Here is a 25994-nt window from a genome sequence, read left to right as displayed (position 1 = left end):
TTGACTTCACTCCCCTTATAGGGATCTAGTGCTGCCTTCAGTTCTTCAGCATTTTTCTGTCTCCAGCAGATGGTGCAGACATGTGGTTGGGTTCTGTAGCTACAAGTAGGCTGCTTCTATAAAAGTTTTAGGCCCAGGTTAACGATGGAGTGTAGGCAGAATCTTGGGGGTGCTCTGGGTGATGGGCCTGGTGGAACTGATTTTCTCTTTCTGGTTGGGATTTGAGTTCCTGCCCCAGTTGGTCAATCATCGGGTGCTCCCTGTGACTTTGTTCTCTTGGTGGATCTGGAAGACCGTAGGCTATTCTTGGCAACAGGTGAGGTGCTAGAGCACTCCACTTACTGGAATGGTCCTAGGAAATTGGCTGGACAAGAGGGAGAGAAGGAGATAGCTTAGCTTATCCAGTGGACAGAGGGCAATTGCCTCCTCCACAAGGGAATAATTTCTCAAAGGGGAGGCTGGAGAGAAAAGCTGTCGACCCTTAATTCTGGGGCATGACCTCCTGCAGCTCTTGAATGAACAACAAAATGCAGAAATTTGTAAGGGGATCCTTTAGTCCTGGGTGCTCTTAGGCCTCCTTCTCCAAGAATTTTCTGCTACATCTGCCTGTTGAAGATGGGAACTCCTCAGAAAGAGACACCTGGTTCCAGCCTTAAGGTGGCTAAGATGAGGTATTTATATTTTCCATTCCCAGGAAAGAGAAGGATTTGATGTTTATCACCTAAGCGAGTTGTCTTCATCTTTTAAGACCACAGTTGATGGATGGAAGCAGTCCCTCAGGATAGAAAGTCTTGAGTCTCTGCTTAAACAGTATTTCTTTTTCTTTAGTCTTTCTCCCCATGCAGTTATGTCTAAAAGCTTTGTGACTGAAACCCTCCTGCTTTGGATCCATCATCCCTCAGAGGTGTCCTTCCCTACAGGTAGCTGTGTGCTAGGGGAAGGGGGTCTTAAATCTGCAGCTTCTGGATGGATTCACAGCTGATGAGTCTCACATGGTGGAGATACGTGATGCTAAGAGCATCTTTGGTCAAATCCCCTATGTGGCTTAACACAGGCCATAGTTCAAGATGGAGCCACAGTATTTACAACTGTGCTTCTTGGGAGCTCCTCCCATAGTGTGGTGGCCATTGCAATCTCAAGCTTTTTTCCTACAATTTTACCCTATCGAAGAGATTAACTGCCCTTTGGAATAATCTTGTACATTTAGGGACCCACAGTTCAGAGGCCAGCTAAAGGTGCTTTTCAGAAACCCTTCTGCTCCCCCACCCTCTTGATACCAATCCTGGTGGGAGCCATTTAAAAGGCTAAAGGTAATCTTCTCAGGCATTGTTCTCTCTTCCTCAGGGAGGTATTCAGGGCAGTGAATTTGGCTGCTGTGTATTTCATGTGCTCCTTCACAGCAGCTCTGGGTGGTTGGACACCACTTGGGAAATGTTCCTGTTTTTCTTATTGTAGGCTTTGCGGGTGATGGTATTAGACTGGTTCAGTCAGACACAGGTTTTTTTGGGCCCTCTCTTTTCCATGAAAAGATCAGGAGCATAGGACTATTTATTTCAGGTCTCCCATAAAGGGCTGTGAGTTCTCTTGTTCTTCAGGTCCAAGTCAAAATGGCAGATCTTTTCTCATGCAGTTCCCCACATGGGTACAAAGGGCCATTCCTCTTTATATTCGCAAGGATTACTACCAGATATCTCTTGCATTATCCTCAATCCATTGCCAACAGCTATCAGGCTATCCCCCTGTGATAACCATGATCCTGGGTATCTGCTGGTCAAAGGATAGTAAAGGCTGCATTTGCACCTCTCTCCAAATTATGCACAAAATATGGAAATTCTGCGCAGGAGGGGAATTATGTGCAGTGCAGTAGCGCAGAATTCCCCCAAGAATAAATCTTGTTCTTCTGTCAGAGGAGACTGGGATGAAGGCTTAACTCAGGGCAAAAGAACAGCTGTCATTGTACTGCAAGAGAGATAATCACAGAAGCTCTCTCGCTACTCTTGGATGGGATACTTTCTTCTATGGAGTCAAGACCTTGATTGCCATTTGAATTGGAGCTTAGTTTTGAAAGGATCTGGTCTCCCTCCCTCTCTAGCCTAATAGGGAATCTCTTTGAGTCTTGTTCAAGTAGGTCTCTGCACCCAGTATTATCCCTCTTCTAAGAGTAGTGTTTCACTTTAGTTGAAATCTGGCTTTTCTCATGATGGTGAGAAAGTTGGGCGATGTAGGCCAGGACAGGGACAGCCATTTTCAAGTCTGCTGTAGGTTACCTTTGCGTTATTTTGTAGGTGAATAGTTTTTTCTTGGATAGGTCTTTGTGTCCTGTTAAAGTACAGGCATTGATTTCAGGAGGAAACAAGGAGACGAGCACTTTGGCTTGCTTCAACAAGAGTTTTCAAGTCTCAAAGAGCTGTTGTGTCCATTCAACAACTGTGCAGGACTCCTTACATGCAGAATCGGACTATGTCTTTCTGGAAGATAATGGCATTGTAGCATCCTTGTCTTTATTGCATCCCTGCTCTAAGCACTTCATTGGGTGGTGTGCAAGCTGGGAAAGTCTGTGCCTTGGATGCAGGAGTACTGAGAACTAGTGTGGCTTCCTTCCGCCTGATCTGGATGGAGCTTGAATATGTCCCACTTGACATTTAAGCATACTTGTTAATTTCCTTTTCTTTAATACAGCCAGACCGGTCCACAACCTACCCAGGAAAGCCACAATGATCAAGAAAACTACATTGAGTATATTGTTGCCTACTCTGAAGGTAGTTGGCCTAATCATGATCTTGGTGTAGGGATTATCTGATTCCTGGGTTAATGAGTGAAGTTTCTTGACTGTATCAGGTTTTTGGTTATGGTGGTGATTTGTTTTGCCTCTCTCTTCACTTGTCTGGATTGGGCTGGCAGGGCCAAAGGAAAGGAAATTTAATAGGTAATTTTCAATGTCACCTTGTTTTCATCCAGCAACTTTTATTTTTTTATTATGCATCTTGCTTAATCTCTCTTCTGTAAGTTGAATAAACATATTTAGTTTCAGCCTTTATTTTAGGCACATTGAAATTATTTTATTTGTTATGCAATTTTGGTCAGTTTTGTTTCCTCGTAGTCAATCTTCAACAGATTTGCATCAGTTTCTCTAAAATAAACTAGAGAAGTGGGAAATCAAAATTAGCCCATTCATTTTCAGAAAGTATAGCCTTAATGACTATTTGTTTATGCACTACTCATATATACAAAATATCTACTGTTCCTTGTAAGTCTCACTGCTCCTCTAGGGTGCTTACAATCTGCCGATGTCATAGTGCTAGCCCCTCCTACTCAGCCAGGGATCCTGAACTTACTGGATGATCCTTCCCATCAAGCGTGAAAACAAATTGGTGTTGCAGTTTATTACATGCAGTCAAGTTTGCCATTGCCATGTTCTGGAAAAAGAAACCTGAGTTTATTACATGGAAAGCACAAGTGCACAATGTACTGTAGTTTCTGGTGTATAAGTCGCACCCCCTATAAAGTGCCATTTTGATGAAAAAGTTGGTAGATAAGTCACAACTTTGTATAAGATGCACTTTACACAAAGCAAGGTTAACAGCACAGGCTGAGAGAGATTGTGACAGTATATAAGTCACAGTCACTGAAATCGCTGATAAAAAATGTGACTTATACACCGGAAAATATGGTAGTTGTAACTGAAAGACTTACCTATTCTCAACAGAATGATTTGCATGCTTATAAAGAAGTTTGGAATCCTTTGCTTTGTCTTCTGAAAATTCAAACGTGCTTATTTATGTATTTAAAAATTTATATTCTGCTTTACTCAGCTACTTGCTGTTCTTGATGATTTACAACTGAACATAAACCAATAAAAATTAGAATGTTTAAACAACAACAAATGTAAAAGACACAGTAAAAGTCAGGACAAGTCAAAAAGTCCGCTTGCAATTATATCCTAATGTTCCTGATTCCTTGATTTTGCTTCGAACAAACATTTTACTTTTTTTTTTTTCTTTCCTTAGTGTGGCCTGCTAGCATATAAAAAAAAAAAAAATACTGAAACACTAACCATTAATGTGCCTACTTTGTGTTATGTTGAAAGCATACAAAACTCCAGCTTGCTTGTTTTTATGGGTAACTGTGAGATTTTGATTTGAGCACCATCAGTCACCTAACCAGAACCTTCCTTTGCATGCGGCCGCTGATCTGCTGCTCCCAAAATAGATCCTGTGTAGGTGCTAACACTACGTCTCTCAGCAGCCCAGTCAGAAACCATTAAACATTAACAAAAGAATGGAAAACCAAAATTGAATAAATCTGAGTTGTTATAATTGCAATCAAGTCAAAACTATTTTTTTTTATCATAGGATAATATCTTTTGGAGAACCACCTAGTATGACAAGGTTATGTTTTTAAGTAAGTCGTGTGAAATACTTTGCATGACTGTAGAATATCAAGAGCTATATCATTTAACTCATTTTCCTTTTTTGGGTTTGTTTCTGGTACTGCTTGGAGCCTGCTGAGCCTCTTAGTTCTGGCTGAAGAGAGACTGGAAAGAGAGCTAAAGGTTTTGGCATTACTAGCCCTAAAGTCATGTCTAATAGCAAATGTCCTTGTTATATCTCATGGATGTACAGCTCTGTTGTGATGAGTACTTCTAGGTCAGCTGTGTTGCAGCAGTACTTTAAATGAGGTTTTGTTTCTGTATAGTATTTCTTAACAGTAATTTGTGTTTCTTGTGCAATCTTTTTACAGCCTTTTACGCTGTCTCATCTGAATCTTTGTGCTGGAATCATGGTGACTGCGTCTCACAACCCAAAACAAGATAATGGTTACAAGGTATTGAAAATGGCTTCAAACTCTTCCATGAATTTCTTTATTTTTTTTTATAAGCAAGACTGGTTTCTAATCTTTAGTTAGGTCAGAATACTCCGACCTCTTGATCTTTGAAGGGACATGGTCAAGGATGCTCAAATGATCATTTGAAAATCTCTACCAGGTAAACTAGGCTGGGTGAAAGAGTGTTATATTTATTTATTTATTTATTTGATTTAAATTCTGCCTATATTGATAACGATCATTCTAAGCAGAATACAGAAAGTTCAAAATACAATACATCACCACATAAAAAATGGAAAACAATATACATCACAATTTAGATTTCAAATTAAAAATTTTTAAATGCCTCAGTACGTAAAAATGTTTTTTACAGCCTTCTGAAATGGTTTAAGATCAGTTTTCCCATGAATATCATCGGGCAAATTATTCCAGAATATTGTGCCCCCAATAGATAAAGCCCTCTGCCTAGTATTTTGAAAATATACAGTTCTTAATGATGGCAGGTCTAAAAGGTTGTTTTTTTTTATTACCTGACCGAAGAACCCTATTAGGAACATAAAGCTTGAACAAATCAGATTAAAACTTTACATGGACTATTTTCTGGAATTTATTTATTTATTTAGTAACTTTTATATACCGGCATTAGAGAGGCACATCATGCCGGTTCACATAATAACAAAAGCGTAGGAAATACATTATAACAGGAATATAAGAGGGGTCAGAGCAAAAGTAAAGGCGGGAAATGGGGGAAATAAAACTAGTAAACAAATGAAACAACTGGTAAATGAGTACTAAAAACAACTAATAATTACAAGCTCTAACATAAGAGGTAACATAATGATATCTTAATATACATGGGAGGTACGGGTAAGCTCCAACAAAAAAGGCAACATGTTAGTATACGGGGGGAAGGGACTGGTATAAAAGGGGTATATTGCAGATGGAAGGTGCAGTAACGCAGGGGAGGTAGAATATTTTTAACACAAGAGTTAGTCTTAAATTTAACCCTCTGCTCAATGGAGCTGGTGGAGCCGAGGAGCTACATGATCCCAATGCGCTGACTTTAATACCATTCTTGCCACTGAATTTTGAAGAAGCTGTAATGTTCGAAGTCTTGATTTTGGAACCCCTATGTAAATCAGATTTCCATAATCCAAAGTAGTTAAAACAAAAACTTGCACCACTTGTAACCACTGAGCCAGCTGTTTAATTGTGCCTAGTGTTTCCATTACTTTTTTGACAATGTTTGTTTGTTTTTTTTTGTTTTTAAATCCTTTTAATGGAAATGTTGACAGTTGGTCTCCCTCTGACCTTTTATGAATTTAAATAAATCAGGGTGCTGCTGTGCAGAGTTCATACTGATATCTGAAAAGTGCAGATATTGTATGAACAAGTAAGGGGTATACTTCTAATGCAAGTCTGAATCAGCGTATTAATTGAACTGTACTGTGGTCACAATAGTTGTTGAACTGAGGATTGGTTCATGTACCCTGCTGTTGTGTGGAACAGCTAAAGTAGACTTTTGAGAAAAGGGAAGGGAGAGAAGCATAGAAGTTCTCGTAATAAAAGGTACACATCTATTTAGAATAGTGTGGTAAAAAAAAAAAAAGATTTCAAGACAAAAAAAAAAGGTGCCTAAGAATAAAACTAGAAGAAACAACAGTCTGAACAGCCAAACTGATAATTTTGAAATAATACAACTGCCCATTCTGCTTTTAAAGTATTTCTTATGTCATGTCTGTCTTTTGCTACTCTTCAGGTTTATTGGGAAAATGGTGCTCAGATAATCTCCCCTCATGACAAAGGGATTGCTCAAGCTATTGAAGAGAATCTCGAGCCGTGGCGTGGAGCCTGGGATGACACGTCCATTAACAACAGTTCACTCCTCCATGATCCTTATACCTCCATCAATAAGAAGTACTTTGAAGCCATCCAGAAGCACTGCTTTCACAGGTGAACTGGTGGGAGAGTATTTTAGTATCTCTTTTCCAGTAAATTACTAGCAGTCCTGAAGTGTGCTGGATGGGGAGCACTGAAAACCAAGGTGCTCTGTTTGTTGGCACAATAGGTACAGCACAGTCAACAGTGGTGGAAGCTTCTCACTTTATTGCCAGTGTGATTCAGTCCTGCTGTGGGGGGGGGGGGGGGACACCTGTTGAGGGTAAGAGGATAATTCAGTTAAATGTACTAACAGTGAATGATGGCAGGTAAAGACTGAAATGACCCATTTAGTCTGCCCCATCAAGTTGCTTAGGGTGATAGCTGCCGCTCTGGACAGGTTACCCCTCATGTTTTCTGTTAAGGGTAGGAACTGCTGCTCTGTGCAGGTACTCCCATGCAGAAATGTAAACTTTGGTAACCCCATTTTTCATTTCTCTTCTCTAGAAAGTAGGGGACTTCTCTGTTTGTCCCTCACCCTTCTGTAGTCCATTTCTATTTTTGTCTACTTCCAGTATCTACACAGAGACCATTACACAAAAGCAAGTCTCTGAAGCACATGGGAAATTTTATAATCCCCACAGCCCAACCTGTCATGCTATCATGAAACCAAACTTTTAATACTATTTTGCAATGCCTTTCCTCACTGCAATATTTGCTCAGACACAAGATTTTTGGAAAATGGCGATTGCATGCAAAGCTCCTGGGGAGGAGGGAGTTAGTCCTCATGCAATGGCAATGCTTAGTGGCTGGATTTACAACCCACAATTGCAGCATTACAGAAGGATCCCTGTCTCATGCTCCCTGGCCAAGGACCGTTGCTGCAGTGACTAAAGTACATTTTGAAAGGATATAAAACAGGGAAAAATGCCTGGATGGGTGTGAATGAAGGCTTATGATACCAGACCCCAGTCCTGGTTCCTATGGAGCTAGAAGCCCAAAGAAGCAGGAGGAATCTTCTGCGGCAAACAGAAGACTAATCTCATGTTAGTAGCGAAGGTGCATACAACACCCCATTTAGGGGCCGATGCCAGTATCAGGCGTGTTAAAACATGTGTCCAAACTGGGTGCCCATTTTTGCAATGCATGCACATCCACCTCTCCTGAGCGCACAATACAATATTCCAATGAGCTGCTGCGCTAAAAAGGATACGTTAGAAATAAATTGTGCATCCGTTTTATCCTGCTGCAGATAATTTACCAACACAATATACACGGCCTAGAGTATGTGTATTGTGGGCCCAAAAATATATATATTTTTTTATTATTATTATTTTATCAAGCCTTTCATTTTTTAAAATCATTTTTAATCATCGCAAGGAATAGATCTTAGTATCACAACAATACGAAGTAGAAGGAACCTCAGAAAAGCAATAGTTTTTGCTTTTTTAGTTTGAGCCCTTGACGCATAGCAAGACTTTACATCAGCTCTGGGGCTGGCGTTAAATTTTCTGTGTTTAAAAAGTGTGTGTCAGGCACGGTTAACCTGCCCTTGGACGCGCGGTTTCCCTTACCCCCTTATTCAGTAAGGGGAGGAAATGCGCGTCCAACCCGTGGCACCTAATAGCGCCCTCAACATGCAAATGCATGTTGATGGCCCTATTAGGTATGACCGCGCGATACAGTAAGTAAAATGTGCAGCCAAGCCGCAGATTTTACTTTAAGAAATTAGCGCCTACCCAATGGTAGGCGCTAGTTTCTACCGGCACCGGGAAAGTGCACAGAAAAGCAGTAAAAACTGCTTTTCTGTGCACCCTCCGACTTAATATCATGGCGATATTAAGTCGGAGATCCCGAAGTGTAAAAAAGGTTTAAAAAAAAAAAAAGTTTAAAATGGGCCGGCGGCTATCGGGCCGAAAACCGGGTGCTCAATTTTGCCGGCGTCCAGTTTCTGAGCCCGTGGCTGTCAGCAGGCTCGAGAACCGACGCCGGCAAAATTGAGCGTCGGCTGTCAAACCCGATGACAGCCGCCGCTCCGGGCTACAAGGAGGCGCTAGGGACGCGCTAGTGTCCCTAGCGCCTCCTTTTGCCTGTTTCTACCGCACTACCTAATTTGCATACTGAATCACGCGCACCGGCGAGTGGGCGTTCGTCCGCTCTCCCGCGGACTTTACTGAATCGGCCTGATGGTTGGCAAAATATTTCTGTGACTGGCTGTCATGAGAAAACAATTATTCAAAGTGGCTATATTTATATTTGTTGTCATTCAATATGCAAATGTTATCCATGTGTAAGATGAGCTTATAGCTCGGCTGGCATGTCAGCGTTTGCCTTGGTATACTTTCAATATAGAACAGCAATTTTGTATTTTACACTTAGCATTTGTATAGCACATTCTTTTCATGCAGTGTCTGTAGCAAATGCTATGAATAATATTAAGCAGAAATGCAGTATGAGACTTATGAGTAATTATAAAGTTACTTATGAATGATCAAAAACTTAGGACTATAAGATTAATGACTTGTGTATGACATGCCTAAAGGTGTTTCATTGCCTCTTCACTGCTCTCTCGCTCTCTCTCATACCTTTTTTTCATATTTGTGATCTCAAGAGGGCACCTGCTCCCCCATCCCCTTCTTTACCAGATGATTTTGGGCAATATAGAGGTCCATACTGAAAAGAGATGCCTGGCTAATGTTTTGGTAGTTGAGCAAATATTCAGGGTTGAAATACACTCCTTTTCCTCCCACAGAGCAGGTACATTTTATCAGTGCAAACTGGTGTCCACATAAAAATGGTCAGACTGGAAGTGTTCTTGGGGTGCAGTAAAACTTGAGCCAGATGTATTCAGTGACAGACTTATCCGAATAAGGCCTATGAATATCCAGATGACTTTATCTGGATAACTTACCCACTCACCAGCATTTTAAATGAAGACCTCATGTACCAGAAAATGAGTAAAACGCCCACTCTGGCTAATAGGGAGAGCAAATTTTCAAAGCTCCCAGGTCTGCTGATAAAACCAGGAGAGGGAGTGCTACTGCTACTGCTGGGGAGTGTTTGACAAGCCTGGGGAGAATGAATGGGGCTGACAAATTTAGTTTGATGCCAAAGGGGTCCTTGCCTGAAAAATATTTGTGCGTTACTGCATTGGGTCATCTAGGTCTCCATCCCCCAGCCAAGTGAGTTCAGTGATCAACTATTAATAAAGAAGCTGGGGCATGCAAACCAAAAGAAAAACCAGCTGTGATGGAAATTTAGTCAGCATGCTCTAATTATCATTGCATGGAAAATGTATTCCTTTCAGATACAAAATATGTGGCTTTTATGGAATTGAACTTCATCTGTTAACGTACTATGTATCATTTCACGCAATCTGCAAAATATATTCTATTGGATGAGCTAGTGCTTAGTTTGAGGGTGACACGGGTCCGGCTGATGTGTGTTGTATTTCTGTAAGAGCCTAATAGGATGTGCCGTGGGTTAAAGCTATTCTTTTGTATCTTAAATATTTATGTGTTTTTTTGGTTCCAGAGAAATCAATAAGGAATCCAAGCTAAAATTTGTTCACACATCTGTGCATGGGGTAGGCCATGAATTTGTGCAATCCGCCTTCAAAGCTTTCGGCTTTAGTGTTCCTCTTGCTGTACCAGAACAAAAAGATCCTGACTCGGAATTTCCAACTGTTAAATATCCAAATCCAGAAGAGGGTAAAGGTGTATTGGTAAGGCTTATAAATTTTGTTTCATAGCTCTGTTCTTGTTGCACCATAGAATTTAAAAAAAAAAAAAAAAGGTCAAAATTGATATTCAGCACTATTTTGTCTGTCCAGTTTGGACTTAACATATTCAAGCATCTGAAATATATTTTGCAACTTTATCAAAAAAATGCTTTCAGAAAAATTATTTAATGGACCTATGAATGTGAATGACCCAAGGTACTAAGTGTGTAGAAGTGCACAAATGTTATGACGGTCGTGTATTAAATTATACAGAAATTACTTGGTGTGATCTTTGAAGGGATACAGTAAAAATATATTTCAGATGCTTTAATGTGTTGATTCCAATTGTGCCTGTGATCGAGCGACAGTATGTGAGTGATTTTTTTTTTTTTTAGTTGTAAGTTTGGACTTAGCCAGACAAATGGCAGAATTTGAAAATTCCTGCTGGCTGACCTCCTTGAAGTTATCCAGCTAAATAGTTAGACGGATAATTTGGTGGGGTTTCTGGGTGGAGTTATGTTAGCCAGGTAACTTAACTTATCTAGATAACTCTAGTCACGCCAAAGAACAGTCCTAAAGTTAGCCAGAAAAACTTAGCTGGTATATTCAGCAGCATGGCCACACTTGCTGAATATCTTGCCAAAGTTCACCAGATAAGTTTGTCCAACTAACTTTGCCAGCTGCCTAGCAGCTGAATATGGACCTCCATATTCCTAGGAAAAAAAACAGGTTTATATTAATCATGTATTCAGTGTGTAATTGATAAGTTCCTTGTGTGAACTTGGCTGACATTGAACTAACATGACAAGAATGGTCCCTGCCAGAAAGGGTTCGGGCAAAAGCCACTGTGTAGTCAACATTCACTGAACAACATGGAGAAAGATGGTGTTTCTTCTACAAATTAAGAGATAAATGAATAACTTTTCAGTTCAACTAACAATCGGGTCATTTCTTGACTTTGAGGATTTGCTGAATAAAAAAAATAAAATCTTTCAGGTAGCATTATATGAACAATTGGTAAATCTTTTTTTTTTCTAACTTAATGTTTACTAATATAAAACTTCCCAAGGTTACGTAAATGTGGTGATTATCCATTGATCAGATGTACAATCATCAATGCACTTGGACTTATTAAGGCGTAACAGGTATACCAAAACAGTATATATACATAATTTTTTGCTGTTTGACTAAGTCTGAGATATAAAGACCAAAGTCCATCTAAGCTTCCAGCATAGCATAATCAACAAAGTTAGTGAGGTATATTTCTGTTCTGGGCCTGCTATTCACTTTTCATCTATAAGGGACATAGCTAGGCTGTGGGTTTCATATTATGCTTATGGGATAGCCGAGCAATCTTCACTGACTGGAGACAGAAATCATACTGACTCCAGCCTTTCTTTATGCAACTTAAATTTTATTCTTCCATTCAATCAGGAAACAAAATAGGCAATCTACTATCTTCTTCTAATAGTGTACTCTCAAAATGCCTTCATGCAGAGCTGTATACAGGAGCTCCTCTCCTGAAGATACTGGTGTCTCCTGATACAAACTGGGCTCATTTTTATCCTGCCCCAGCAGAGTCCCACCCAAAGAACTCTCTGTCCCTGAAGGATATAAGGTAGACCAGGCTAGAAGCCTGGTCCAGCACAGGTTAAGGAGAGGAAGTAGGGCCCCTTTTTTATATACCCTCCCCCTCAGCTTGAAGCCATCAATCCGAGCTTCTTAACTCCCCATGGATCCAATCCAGGGAAGTGCCTCAAATCCCCACTCCCCTTCATCTGATCTCCCACCAGCTAGACTTGAGGTTGGGGTTCTAGGGTTAAGCTCACCCCTCACAATTAGGGTTACCCCAGACAGTACTATTACCACCACTCACGGTGTCCTTTGCAGTAAAATTGTCCTCCCCATGGTGCATCCAGCCTGAGATGGGAAGCTTTGTACCCAAGGTTTATCATCTGCTCAGGAAAAGCCTCATCAAATAAACTTCCTGGAGTTAAGGGCAATCTGGTAGGCTCTAAAGGCTTTCAGAAATCAGCTAGCCAACAAAAGTGCTTCTGGTCCAAAAGGCTAACCAAGTTGATGTTCTACATCAACAAACAGGGAGGCATGAGATTGTACCTCCTCTATAAAGAGGCTGTCAAGTTGTGGGGATGGGCCATATCTTAAGGGACGGTTGTCAGGACCATGTATCTGGCAAGTGTGGAAAATATCCTGGCGGACAGATTGAGTCTCTTAAACCTTATGTTCACTAGACCAGAGGGCAGCAAATCACACATTCATCAAGTGGGGCACACCCATGGTGGATCTTTGTATCTCCTCAGAACAGGAAGGCCCCACTCTTCTGTTTCAGGAGATGGGCAAAGTGCAAACTAGCCTCAGATGCCTTTGCAACTAGCAGTATTGGAGTATATGCATTCAGCAGACCCCCCTTAATTGAGAGCAAAGACTTTGTTGAAGCTGAAAGAAGACAGGGGAATCATAATACTCCTAGCTCCATTTTGGCCAAGACAGATTTGGTTCTTGCCCCTCAGGGAGATGTCCATCGGGGAACTGATCAGACTGGGGCTTTTCACATATCTCATCACTCAAGAACAAGGCAGGTTGTATCATCCCAGCAACAGGTCTTTAGCTCTCATTGCCTGGACGTTGAGAGGTTAATTTTGCAACCACTTGGCTGGTCAGATCTTCAAGAAAGTCCTATGGACTTAAATAGAATTTTGCCTTAAGGTGTAAGCAAAAGGCCTAGATCCTTTCTCCTGCTTCACACAAAAACTGCTTGATTACCTTCTACATTTATCCGGTCAGTCTCATGACCAATTCAGTAAGAGTTCACCTCAGCTCAAGTGGTATCTCTCATCACATAGAAGGTAGACCCATTGCTGTACATCCTTTGCTTATCTGGTTTATGCTGGGCCTGCTTCATTCAAAGCTTCCCATAAGATCTTCAGCCATGTCTTGGTCTTCAACATGGTTCTATCCCAGCTGATGAAAGTGCTCCTTTAAACAACTGTGTTCCTGTGACCTGAAGTACTTGACCTATTTTTGGTTGTATGTTTGATCACTCCAGTATGCAGTCAGTGAGCTCCAGGCTCTAATAACTTATAAACCTGTATCCCAAGTTTTATCATGATAGAGGGGTTCTGTACACCCATCCTTAGTATCTACTTAGAGTGATGTTGGAATTCCATTTTAGCTTATCAATTGTCCTTCCAACATGTTTTTCCAGGCAACTCGTCCACCAAAGTGAACAAGTAATGCAGGGGTGGGCAAGTCCGGTCCTCGAGGGCTGCAAACCAGTCGGGTTTTCAGGATACCCTTAATGAATATACATGAAATAGATTTGCATACAACTGAGGCAGTGTGTATGCAGGTCTCTCTTATGCATATTCATTAAGGATATCCTGAAAACCCGACTGGTTTGCAGCCCTCGAGGACCGGAATTGCCCACCCCTGAAGTAATGCATAGTTTGGATTGCAAAAGTGCCTTAGCCTTCTACCAGGAGTGAACTGAAGCCCTTGGAAAGTCCCCCTAACTTTTTCTTTTGACACCAACAAATTGAGGATTATTGTTGCCAGCTGTTGACTAGCAGATTGTATATCCTTCTATTATGCCCAGGCGAGACTGATACTTGGTTGGCCGTGGCAGTTTCGATGGCTCACCTAAGATTGGTCTCTATGCAGGAGATCTGCAAGGTTCAATGGGGAGTTTTCTCCACACATTCACATCTTGCTGTTGTTGGCACAGGGATTCCCGATGCAACAGTAGGATTGATCAGTCTGTCCGGAAGAATCTGAAGTCTAGAATCCAACTCCACGCCTTCCTAGGGCCCGTTTTGCTTTTGTTCTAGGCTGCCCCTCATAGATGATATACAAAATGGAAAAAAGGCTGCTTGCCAACAAAAATAGTTTGTGGCCTTTCATCCTTGTTTTCATTTGGTGCAGTCTGTCCCTAGGGATTCCCCACGTGTGAGGACTGCCACGGTGCTTGTCCTCTGAGAAAGCAGAATTGCTTGCCTATAACAAGTGTTCTCTGAAGATAAAAAGATGTTAATCCTCATGTAACCTATCTTTCTCCCCATGGAGTTGGATTCTTCTTATAATGCTAAGGAATAAGACTGAACGGGCCCCTGTGTGGCATGCTAGGCATGTCCAATGAGACACAGCCAAAGTTCTAGAAATTTTGACGTAAAGTTTCTGCGCCAGGCTGCGTTGGATAATGTCACCCACATGTGAGGACTGACTTACTGCTATCTTTGGAGAACACCTGCTTTATTATATAATTCTCCCTTTTTTTTTTTTTTAAGCACAATTATTTCAGTGGTGATGCCCATGGTAATTGCTTATGCTAAAAGTCAAATGGCCAAGCTAAAGGTATCTAATGAATATCAAAGGCAAGTGTCCATAAAGCTTACTGGTAAAGGCACTATCTTAGACCTAGATTCATCATTTTGTTACAAATATAGCAAAAATAGCTCCTGTGATTAAAAAAAAAAAAAAAAAAAAGGTGTGTGTGTTGGGGGGGGGGGGGGGTCATGGTTAGGCTAATTTTCCTGATCCCGCATTGCATAGGTATGTACCGCACTGCACGATACGATTATTATACTGCATGTTATTTTCACATCGCACACTGAGTAATCTACCACAGCTGCGTTACCAGCCAAAAAGATTTTTATCGCGAATAGCTGTTCGGGCAGAGAGAGAGATTTGGAGTGATGAAAGGTGAAAGAACAGTAGATTTGTACCATTTACTCTATATACCTTGATTGTAGCAAGGTAGAGAGTGCATCAAGCTAGGTAGAGAGAACATGGTACAAATCTACTCTCCTTTCACCTTTCATCACTCCAAATCACATAAAATCTTCACTGATGATAACTATGTTGTTCATACATATGACTGCATGTAATAATGCCCCTCTTACACTGGTATAAAAAGTTCAAATATAAGCAAGCCTCCACAGAGGCTCTCTCCTCTCCCTCCCAAACCAGCATTTGTGATCAATACTGTTTCAGCCAGTAACGCACAGCTAACACAGGCATAATGCACAGAAAAAAGGTGTTGTTATTTCCGGCATTAAATCCCGCAATAGTGTACTTTACTTTATCACATGCCAAGTTAACCAATACTCATTTCCATTAACTTGCCCAAACTCCCCCCACTCGAATACTAATTTTAAATTTGCACACGCATTTTGCGATGCGGCGTTATCGCGGATGTTAGGGCCCTAACGCATTTTGATAAATGACCCTGTTGATTAGGAAATGAAACTAAAAAAGAATAAAAGTATTAGTTTTAACTTCTTTTTATTTTTAGTCTGTTTCCTCATCAACAAGATGTGGTAGGCTGTTACTGTCCATCGGGGGTATTTTAAGACCCCTTTTGCATAGCTGTTTGTCACTTAAGTTTATATCATGAGCCTAATTCGGGAAAGAAGGCATTATCTGGGTATTTTAGATGCAAAAATAAAGCTATGTTCAACTTAGCTTCCAGCAAAAGCTGAAACTGCTTTGCATTGAGGTGCATTGTTTCATGTCAAAAAAACAAAAAAGAACTGATAACCAGCAATCCCCATTGAAGGAAATTTGACCATTACCTTAGTATGATCCTCCTTTAAAAAAAAAAAAAAAATCTCTGTAAAATTAATGTATCAGCCTTTCTTCCTGTTTAAAGCAGATTGTAATGCTCCATTTTCTAATTGTTGCAGTAATTAGACTTAAAGGAGACTAAAACTAGATTTCAAGCTTATTTGTACTGTGATGTTTCTTGATTCTTTAGTTCTGCCCATATAATTTATTTAAATGAGATGCCATAAAAATACCATTTTATTTTTATGGTGTGGATGTACTTCCTGATATCAACTTAAAGCCATTCAAAATAATTATTAAATACTTATTATGAATAGCGGATGTTGCAAGGATACTTTTATCACCTACTTTTTCATATAATTATGTTCAAAGTGAGGTACAACAAATACATAATATTGTAATAATGAAATCTGCTTTTGTACAATTTATTTATTTTAGAAACAAGAAATATGACAACAGGCTGTATGGTCTCTTCCTATCAAGTCTGCCCATTCACACAACCGCTCTGCTGTACAATCCTTTCCACACCTTCAGAGATTCCTTATGCTTGTCCTGTGCTTTCTTGAATTCAGATACTGGCTTTGTCTCCACCACTTCCATAGGGGAAACTGTTCCATGCATCCACCACCCACTTTGTAAAGAAATATTTCCTTACATTACTCCTCAGTCTCCTTTCACCCTCATCCCATGACTCCCCTCATTCCAGAGCCTCCTTTCCATTGAGAGGGCCACCTCCTGTGGATTGATAACGGAGAGATATTTAAATGCCTCAATATCGCCCCTCTTTCCTTTTCTCTAGATTATACATGTTTAGATTTTTGTTTGTCCCCACAATGAAAATAGCTGACCATTTTAGTAGCCACTGTCTGGATCTATGCCATCCTATTTCTTTTTTTATTTATTTTTCATCAGAAACATTTCAAGGAAATACACTTACTTAAAGAAATTGAAAATAAATAAGTACAACAGTGAAACAAAACCATATATAAAACTTAAGAAATGACCTCGATTAAACATTTAAAAAAAAGGACCAAGCAAGTCTACAGCTATAAAGCAGTGCAAACCACGTTATCAATAAGGAAATTTAATTTACAAAGAAAAAGGAATAGAGCCTCATTCTGGACAATTACCATATTTTTCACTCCATAAGACGCACTTTTTTCCCCCCAAAAATGGGGGGAAATGTCTGTGCGTCGTATGTAGCGAATGTAGCATCTCTCCCTCTCGCACGCTGTCCCCCTCCTCCTCCCAACTCAGCCCAATCAGAATGGCGCAGGTCAAACATCAGCTGTTTGAACTGGATGCGCTACAGAGGCCCCTCCAGTTCAAACAGCTCCCTGCCGGTCTGCTGTTTCCGATGTGCTGCCGACCTTCGCAGTAAGGTACACCCCCGCGGCACCTCGGGAACAGGAGACCGGCAGGGAGCTGTTTGAACTGGAGGGGCCTCCGTAGCGCATCCGGTTCAAACAGCTGATGTTTGACGTGTGCTTCGCAGTAAGATGCACCCCAGGAACAGCAGACTGGCAGGGAGCTGAAGCTCTGTCGGCAGAAGACGACACATGGCATCAAAGTTAGTGCAGGCCATTTCGTTAGATATATTAGATGTTTCATGCATTTGACCTGCGCCACCATACTGATTGGGCTGAGTTAGGAGGAGGAGGAGGGGGACGGTGCGCGAGAGGGAGAGACGCTACATTCGCTCCAGGGGGAGCTCCTTACAGAGCCCGTCATGGGGACAGAATTTTTTTTTCTTATTTTCCTCCTCTAAATCCTAGGTGCGTCCTATGGTCAGGGGCATCTTATGGACCGCAAAATACGGGTAACTTATTTAGCAGATCTAAATCCACTGGCCCAATAACAGATGTGTGTGTGTCTATTGCACATTTACAGGGAAATTTTAAGAAAAATAAAGTTCTATTATGTAACACAGGTCACAGTAACAAAAATTGTCTACGGAGACCTCTGGCCATGCCCACTCCCGCACCTTTTCTCAAGCCCTGGGACATATGCACGTCGCCGGGCCTATGCAAAATAGGCTCGGCGCGCGTAACCCCCCTACGCATGTAAGGCTTTTAAAATCTGCCCCCAAGTGTAGATGCTTCCACACGCAGCAGCAATGGAGCGACTCACTGCTCTGGTGTTAAGGATGTTTCCATTTTAGGAGAACCCAAAGGCCTACTTATGGCCCCTGAAGACTCCGATGGTGTTCTGCCAGTCAAACGCCAGAGACTCTGCACAGCGCACAAATCAAATGGGTCAGACTCGGAAGGAAAATCTTGAGTTTTACCCTTCTGCTTAACCATTAAGTAATCTAAGGAAAAGAAAGCAAGCAGCAAGGGAGTGTGCAGAATAATATCTCAGCCCTTTGCCATCTTGGATCTCCTGTCATCTACTCCTTCCTATTTATATACATTTGAAGGTGCAATCTCCAGAACTGTATTACATATTTAGAATTTTTATTCTGCCTTTCCCAACAATGTCAATTGAAGACAAGATACAGTAAAAATAAAATAACCAGAATACAAATATCAGAGCCATCCAGTTTAACACCCACAATAGATCTCCTCCATCCCCATTACAAAATCATATCCCATAAAGAAAATTTTGAAAAAAAACCTCCTGGACAAAACCCCATTTATTTATTAAAAGTCTCTTATATACCACCTATTCATAGCATGGCTAAGCAGTTTACAATTTAGATAGCACATACATAATTCAAAGAGTAAAAAACATAGGCATTAAAACAAGAGATCCAATTTAACAATGCCACATCCTACAAAAGAATAATAGAAACAAACAACCCCTTCAAGTCCACACCCTCCAAAAAGAGCATCCTTTCCCCATAGTAAACATATTTCCAAAAATACATTAAGGGGTACATTTCAAAGCCATTTACACATTTTATATGCATAAATGGCTTACTACAAAATTTGCCGGTCTTTGAAAAAAGTATGTACATAACTTGCTTTTGCATATACTTTTTTTGTGCATGCAAGAAAGAGAAATATTCTGGGGGGGGGCAAAGGTTGGGGTGGAGTTCAGATTTACATGCGTACTTTTCAGTCTTAGTAATTCCACACACACAAGTTGTACCATGCCAGGAGCATGGGCTTTGTGAGAATTTGTAAGCCAAAAATATTCATGTGGAAAATCCTATATGGGTAAAACGCACCTGCAGACTTTCCCAACTTTGAAAATTATGCTCTAAAAACCCATAACCCTGTTGCCACAGCCCCGCCCTAATACCACAGCAATGTAAAAAGACAACCCTTCCATATCCTGCTAGAACTGCACAAGTTTGCATAATGCCCAATATCCTTCAAAATAAAGGAGTAGGGTTAGCAGAAATCATAGCGTGGCCAACTATTCCCATTATCTCACTGTAGGGATGTGCAGAGGGACGCCATATGTTGCATTCGGGATTCGTATTTGTCAGGGGGCAGATACGTTGCATTCGGCAAGGGGGGCCCCCGATACATTCATGCATTAATTCTTATTCGTTTCCCGGCTAAAACTGAATTAACTACAACCCCCCCCTCCTGACCCCCCCAAGACTTACCAAAACTCCCTGGTGGTCCAGCGGGGGGGTCCGGGAACCTTCTCCTGCACTCATGCCCTCGGCTGCCGGTATTCAAAATGGTGCCGATAGCCTTTGACCTACTATGTCACAGGGGCTACCGGTGCCATTGGTCAGCCCCTGTCACATGGTAGGAGCAATGGATGGCTGACAAATGGCGCCGGTAGCCCCTGTGACATAGTAGGTCAAAGGCTATCGGCGCCATTTTGAATACCGGCAGCCGAGGGCGTGAGTGCAAGAGATGGTTCTCAGACCCCCCACTGGACCACCAGGGAGTTTTGGTAAGTCTTGGGAGGGTCAGGAGGGTGGGGGGTTTGTTTAACTTTGCTACTTTAAATGGCCGAATAATTCGGCGAAGATTCGTTGTATTTGTGGGGAATCGTGATAAGTTTTGCTTCCCCACGAATACAACGAATATGGCCCTATACATTGCCGATTACCAATACATAGGAAACGAATGCACACCCCTAACTCACTGTAATTATCCACTCCCTCTCCTCAGAATTCTCAGACTCCCATGACTATTAAGAAAAACAAGTAAAATCAGATTAGTAAACACATTAACATAATGCAAAGACCACCACAGTGACAGTGATGACTTAAGAAAATTACCCATTCCCTCCCACTTTACACCTCTCATGAGGCCACAGCTTCACAATAATAAAACAGATATAGTTAAAACCAATCATTAATACCATATAAACAGATATTAACAAAATAACATATAACAATAGAACAAACTATACTGTGTATATCTTAAAAATAAGATAAAAAATCTAATGTGATTAGAATAATAAAATACAATGATGATTTTAATAAATCCAGGCAAAGTCAGATCTTAAAGTCCAAGATTTGACCAAGTTCTTAAATAAGATCATCAGTTAGGCATAGGTTCTTAGGGAGAGAATTCCGGGGTATTGGACCAGCCTCCGAGAATGCTCGCTAGTCCTGATAAGTCTCATGTCCCCTAAAGATGATGTTTCATGAAGAGCATCAGTGAATGACGACGATGCCCAGGAAGGTACCCACTATTATAATTGATGTGTTTGATAGGATGGGCCAGATCCCTTCAAAGCTTTAAAGACCAATATTAAAATCTTAAATGGAGCTTGAAACCTACAAGAGTCAACAGAGACCTTTCAATATGCAGCCAAGTAGCAGCATTCTGAAATATCCTCTAGTCCAATGAGACTTTTTTGGGAGATTGATTATACAAAGTATACAGTAGTTGAGGCAGGAGATTATGAAAGCATGACTAACTGTAGCAAAGACCGATTTAATTAAAAAGTGGGCAAAGTCATTACAACTGACGTAAATGGGAAAAAAAAAAAAGCAACAGCTATCTGCGCCTCAATTGTAAGCGTAGAATCCAGGGAACCGTTCCACCCAAAACTGCATCTGTCTCTATCTCAGCTAGATCCCTTTCAACTACCATACTTCAGTTTTTAGAAGAGTTCAGTTTTAACTTTCTGACTGCATATATTGAATAGCATTTTCTGTGTTAGGTTTCCTCTTGATTTTATAGTGCCATCCACACATCTAGCACTTAATAGCATCATGCAAGTCATTAGCAAAATGGTGAGTAGGGGAATTGATCCATAGCTTGCAGTTGGCTCTTCTGTGCTGTAAATAATATGGTACTTTGCCATCCATTCTTATAGCTTTCTCATTGTTTAAATTCCAGATAAAATTATTTTCTTCTCTTATTTTGCAGACATTATCTTTTGCTTTGGCTGAAAAGGAAGGGGCAACAATTATTTTAGCGAATGACCCTGATGCTGACCGACTTGCTGTTGCAGAGAAACAGGAAAGGTAATTGAGACTGCAGTTCAAATATTTGAAGCTCTCAATTTAGGTTTTGGCAGAGCATCTAAGCAGCATGTCCCGGACCGAACTTCCTTGCTTTTTCAGCTCAGTCAACAAAATAGGTGTTTGCAAAACCTGTTCTTAGTCTAGATCAATCTGCAAACAGCTATAAGAGTATGAAGGCTTTATTTTAATACTTCATATTTCCTTTTTAGTTCCAGGTCACGCTCTTGCCCACTTAACACTGGTTCTGGTTCACGCATTACAAAATCTCTGTGCAATCATAAAAACAATTTATGATGTAAATAGTTTAGCAAAGCTGGAACTAGAAAAACAAAGGCATCATATTCTATTACTCAGAGCTTGGGAACTCTGCCTTCCCTAACCCATGGTTACTGCAGAGTCAAGATTCCATGGCTGCCTGCGTGGGTTAATAGTACATTTTTTTGCCTGGGTGCCAAGCTAAATACACCCTTCAGAAAAGGACAGCGTCTCGGTTTCTTACACATGCAGCTTTAGAGCAGCGCAACTTTTTTTGGACCTCAGCCAGCGGTAACTGCACGTTTTCAATCTGTTTTTGTAAAAGAGAGAGATCCTTTTGTTGTGCTATTAAGCTCTCAAGTTCTGCATTCTTGTTAATCAAAGTCCTAATTACTTCGTTATTTGCGTGACACTGTCTGGTCCCCAAAGCAAGTTCGTTTAAAATGCTTTATAACTCATATTGAGAATCCATGGATTTCATGCCTGGTTTGCCAAGTAACAAATTTTGTATTTTTAGAATCAGTTATAAACAAATCATAAGAATCATATCTCTCTTCACAAGGCCGTTATAGCAAACTGTATTTAAACAGTTTTATAGCTATGCGGTGTTTAGCCTTACTTTCGTTTTTACACAGTGCAGGGAAAAAACAACCTTGGTTTTTCCCAGCAGAAGTAATAAATTTCTTTCTTATCTAAAACTGCCAGGAACAGTGCTGGTCTAACCCATTATAAGCAAGAATAGAAGGACTCCAACAACACACTATAACATAAGTTTCAGTGGAAACTATACCAAAATGACATCACTTGTTGCTTTAACAAGAACTTACGCTGGTTTAAACAGACAACCCTCGTGCATGTATTTCTGCCTAAGCCCTAATATCTGCAGTGGATAACCACCATTATGTAGGAAATATCTGGTGTAGATATCTTACATTTGATTAACTGAATTTAATCTGGTAACCTATGATACAAATTTATGTATTTATTTATTTAAAATCTTTTATATACCATCGTTTAGTAATACACCATCACAACGGTTTACATATAGGCACATATATTTAGTTTGGTTACAAATGTATTTACAAAAGTGCCATTACAATGTCGGTACATGCTTATATAAAATAATGTATAAGAAATGTGGCATGGATCTAGTCCATGTATATGATTAATATGGTACTCATACAAGGGTTGTGCTTAAGCTGGAGATCTCTAACTTAATTATTGAGTATAAAGTAAAATAAAAATTGTGGGACCACTCATCTAGGTAACCTTGTTCTGAGTTTTTTAATATATCCTTTTAATCAGCATTCAGATTGGAATTAAGCATATAATTAATAGTTTGTGTGCCCACTGTTAGCTTGCAAAATGGTTTTAAGATGAGCAGGGTGTACGTAATATGAGGGGTTTGGGAACCTGTCGTTCCCCCCCCCCCCCCCTTCTCTCATTAGTTTCAGGGAGCAGATTCACTTTTATGAGGTGGTCATTTAGCTTATTAGCATAAGTAAATGAGTAATACAGTACAATTTTTTTTTCTTTTCTTTGGTTTTGTTAGTTTCAGCTTACAGTGCAAACAGTCATATAAAAGATGATCAGAACTTACAAGCATTATCTAGGCTCAACTGTGCACGTAGAAATTATGCAATTGCCAAAATAGATTAGCCTAGCTGAAAGCCAGTGCTCTCACCCTCTGTAGTACTGCACAAATCCAGGGTCACACCTGTAACAGGATGCTGTCTCAACACCAAGGGTTAATCCCGTGAAGCCCCTTGTAGTGTATGACAGACAAAACCCCAAAAATCCTCTCAGATGTCTCCATGAGATATGACCACAGAAAAGAATAATGTATACTAACTGGCCAAAAATCTCTCAAAGGAGTAATTGGCAAAAGAGTTACATTCACATTACAGAGCAACTGTGCCGAGTTAAAAACTCAGTTTTAACTGACAAGTCATGGACATGTACAATCAGTTCTGACAGCACAGCTCTCAGGACCAAGCTTTCGGATAGTCCATTAAGGAAAGACACTGCCTGGATAACTCAGTCTCTCTTGAATATTCAGTTCTTAAGGGTCCAACATTGATCCGGATTGGATTTTACCACCTATTATAGACACAGGATTGTTGGGATGCAAGTGATGTCATCTCAGTCCTGATGCATAGGAATATTTTCATATGCTCATTAGAGTCCCCCAGCAAAACAAGTATTGGACCAGAAGTGAGAAAATGACCTTGGTGAAACTTTGTATCCAGGCTAATACCAGTTATGAAATGGATATTGTTCTAAGGATATGTTCTCAGTTCTGGTCCAAGGTTCTCCTCTCTCATGTGAGAGGTGATGACAACTCTGATATAAAGTTGCCAAAAACATCATATGTCTGCATTGCCTTAGGCCTGCACATTTTACTCAGTCTGTGTGCATAGCAGTAGGCCTCAAAAGTTCATGATGTACATCCTGTTCAGGGTCACTGGCATTTACCCTACAGTCCTTCCTTTCCAAAATTGTCATCTGTCCTGCTTAATTATCCATGACATCTTAACATGATTCCCTGTAAAATAGAGTCCTGTAGTGCCGAGAAAAGAGAATTTTAGCAAGGTGCTTTGAAAATATGTACTAACTGAAGAGTTAAGAGTTGGATTAGGTTTTTGCTGCCCCTGGGCACTGTTGTGCTGTCACAGCCATCTTCCTCCATCCCCATTACCCCAGTATCTATTCCCTGGAAATTCAAGCAACAGGGAGCAGAGGGTGGGGGGTAGAGCCCCAGTTTCCTGCAACAGCTCAGGGGTAGGTAGATTCTGTGGTAAGAACTAGAAATTTCAGAAGTGCTTTAGCAAATATTTTTATCTTTGATATTATAAAAATAAAATAGTTTTCCAGCCTTTGTGTCAAACTTATTTTGTTGTTATTGGGTGAGGAAAAGGGATCTCGAGTATCAGCACAGGGAGGAAATCTTGGTTATCAGAGAAAGAAGGGAGGCCCAAAGTGGTATAATGGAAAGGGACGAAGAAAGGGCAGAAATCTTAAACAAGTATTTCAGTTCGGTATTCACTAAAGAAGACCCTGGAGAAAGGACCATTGCTGGTTGACAAGACCGTAGATGGGGCTGGGGTAGATGAAATTCCATTTACAAAAGAGAATGTATGCGAAGAGCTAGGTAAACTGAAAGTGGACAAGGCTATGGGGCCGGATGTGGTACATCCCAGTATACTGAGGCATTTTTAAATGTGGTGGCAGGTCCGCCAAAAGACCTGTGCAATAGATCCTTGGAAACAGGAGTGGTGACACAGGACTGGAGATGGCTCTGCTTCACAAGTGGTAGCAGAGAGGAAGCTGGAAACTACAGGCCGGTTAGCCTCACCTTGGTGGTGGTAAAATTAATGGAGACTGTGTTAAAAGAAAGGATAATGAACTATCTACAATTCAGTGGATTGCTGGATTGGGTGACTAAATAATTGGATCGAGGAAGAGTGCTCAATGTGATCTATTTTGATTTCAGCAAAGCTTTTCATATGGTACCACATAGGAAACTTGTGATTAAAATGAGAAGTTTGGGAATGATTACCAAGCTGGTGGCATGGATTACAAATTGGTTGACTGATAGGAGATGGCTTGTAATAAAAAATGGAACCTTTTCTGAAGAGAGAACAGTGTTAAGTGGAGTGCTACAGGAATCAGTGTTGGGACCTATTCTGTTCATTATCTTTGTGAGTGACATTGCAGTAGGCTAAAAGGTAAAATATGTCTATTTGCGGATGTTACTAAGATCTGCAACAGATGGATACTCCTGAAGGAGCAGAGAGAATGAAAAGTGATTTAAGAAAGCTTAAAGAGTGGCTGAAGCTTTGGCAACTGGGATTCAATGCCAAGACGTGCAGAGTCCTGCATCTGGGATGCAGTAATCCAAAAGAGCTGTATGTGATGGGGGGGGGTGAAAGACTGATGTGTACAGAGCAAGAGAGGGACCTTGGGGTGATAATGTCTGGCACTCTGAAGGCGGCGAAGCAATGTGACAAGGTGATAGCTAAAGCCAGAAGAATGCTGGGCTGCATAGAGAGGAATAACAAGTAAGAAAAAGGAGGTGATAATGCCCTTGTACAGGTCCTTGGTGAGCCCCTCACCTGGAGTAATGTGTTCATTTCTGGAGACCGTAAAGGATAGAGACAGGGTGGAGGGGGTCCAGAGAAGGGCAAAAATGGTTAGAAGACATGAGGAGAGGCTGAAGGATCTGACTATATATACCCTGAAAGGAAGTGCAGGGGAGATATTCAGACCTTCAGATACCTGAAAGGTTTCAATGATGCACACTTTTTTGTTGGAAAGGAAATAGAACTAGGGGTCACGAAATGA

At 40.7% G+C, this 25994-nt stretch overlaps 1 protein-coding gene across 2 annotated transcripts in view; it reads left to right on the top strand.

Annotated features, from left to right (window-relative positions):
* PGM2 (phosphoglucomutase 2) overlaps positions 1 to 25994 on the top strand; it is a 122478-nt gene that overhangs the window by 56199 nt on the left and 40285 nt on the right. For both annotated transcript variants that reach the window (XM_029589528.1, XM_029589520.1), the window contains exons 5-8: positions 4741 to 4824; positions 6584 to 6777; positions 10237 to 10426; positions 21298 to 21395. In XM_029589528.1, coding sequence (XP_029445388.1) covers positions 4741 to 4824; positions 6584 to 6777; positions 10237 to 10426; positions 21298 to 21395 — 566 coding nt within the window. The remainder of the gene's footprint in view (positions 1 to 4740; positions 4825 to 6583; positions 6778 to 10236; positions 10427 to 21297; positions 21396 to 25994) is intronic.

This window comes from Rhinatrema bivittatum, chromosome 1 (genome assembly GCF_901001135.1).
Source record: "Rhinatrema bivittatum chromosome 1, aRhiBiv1.1, whole genome shotgun sequence".
NCBI lineage: Eukaryota > Metazoa > Chordata > Amphibia > Gymnophiona > Rhinatrematidae > Rhinatrema > Rhinatrema bivittatum.
Note: the sequence above shows the minus strand (reverse complement) of the source record. Positions and strands in the feature narration are given on the sequence as shown.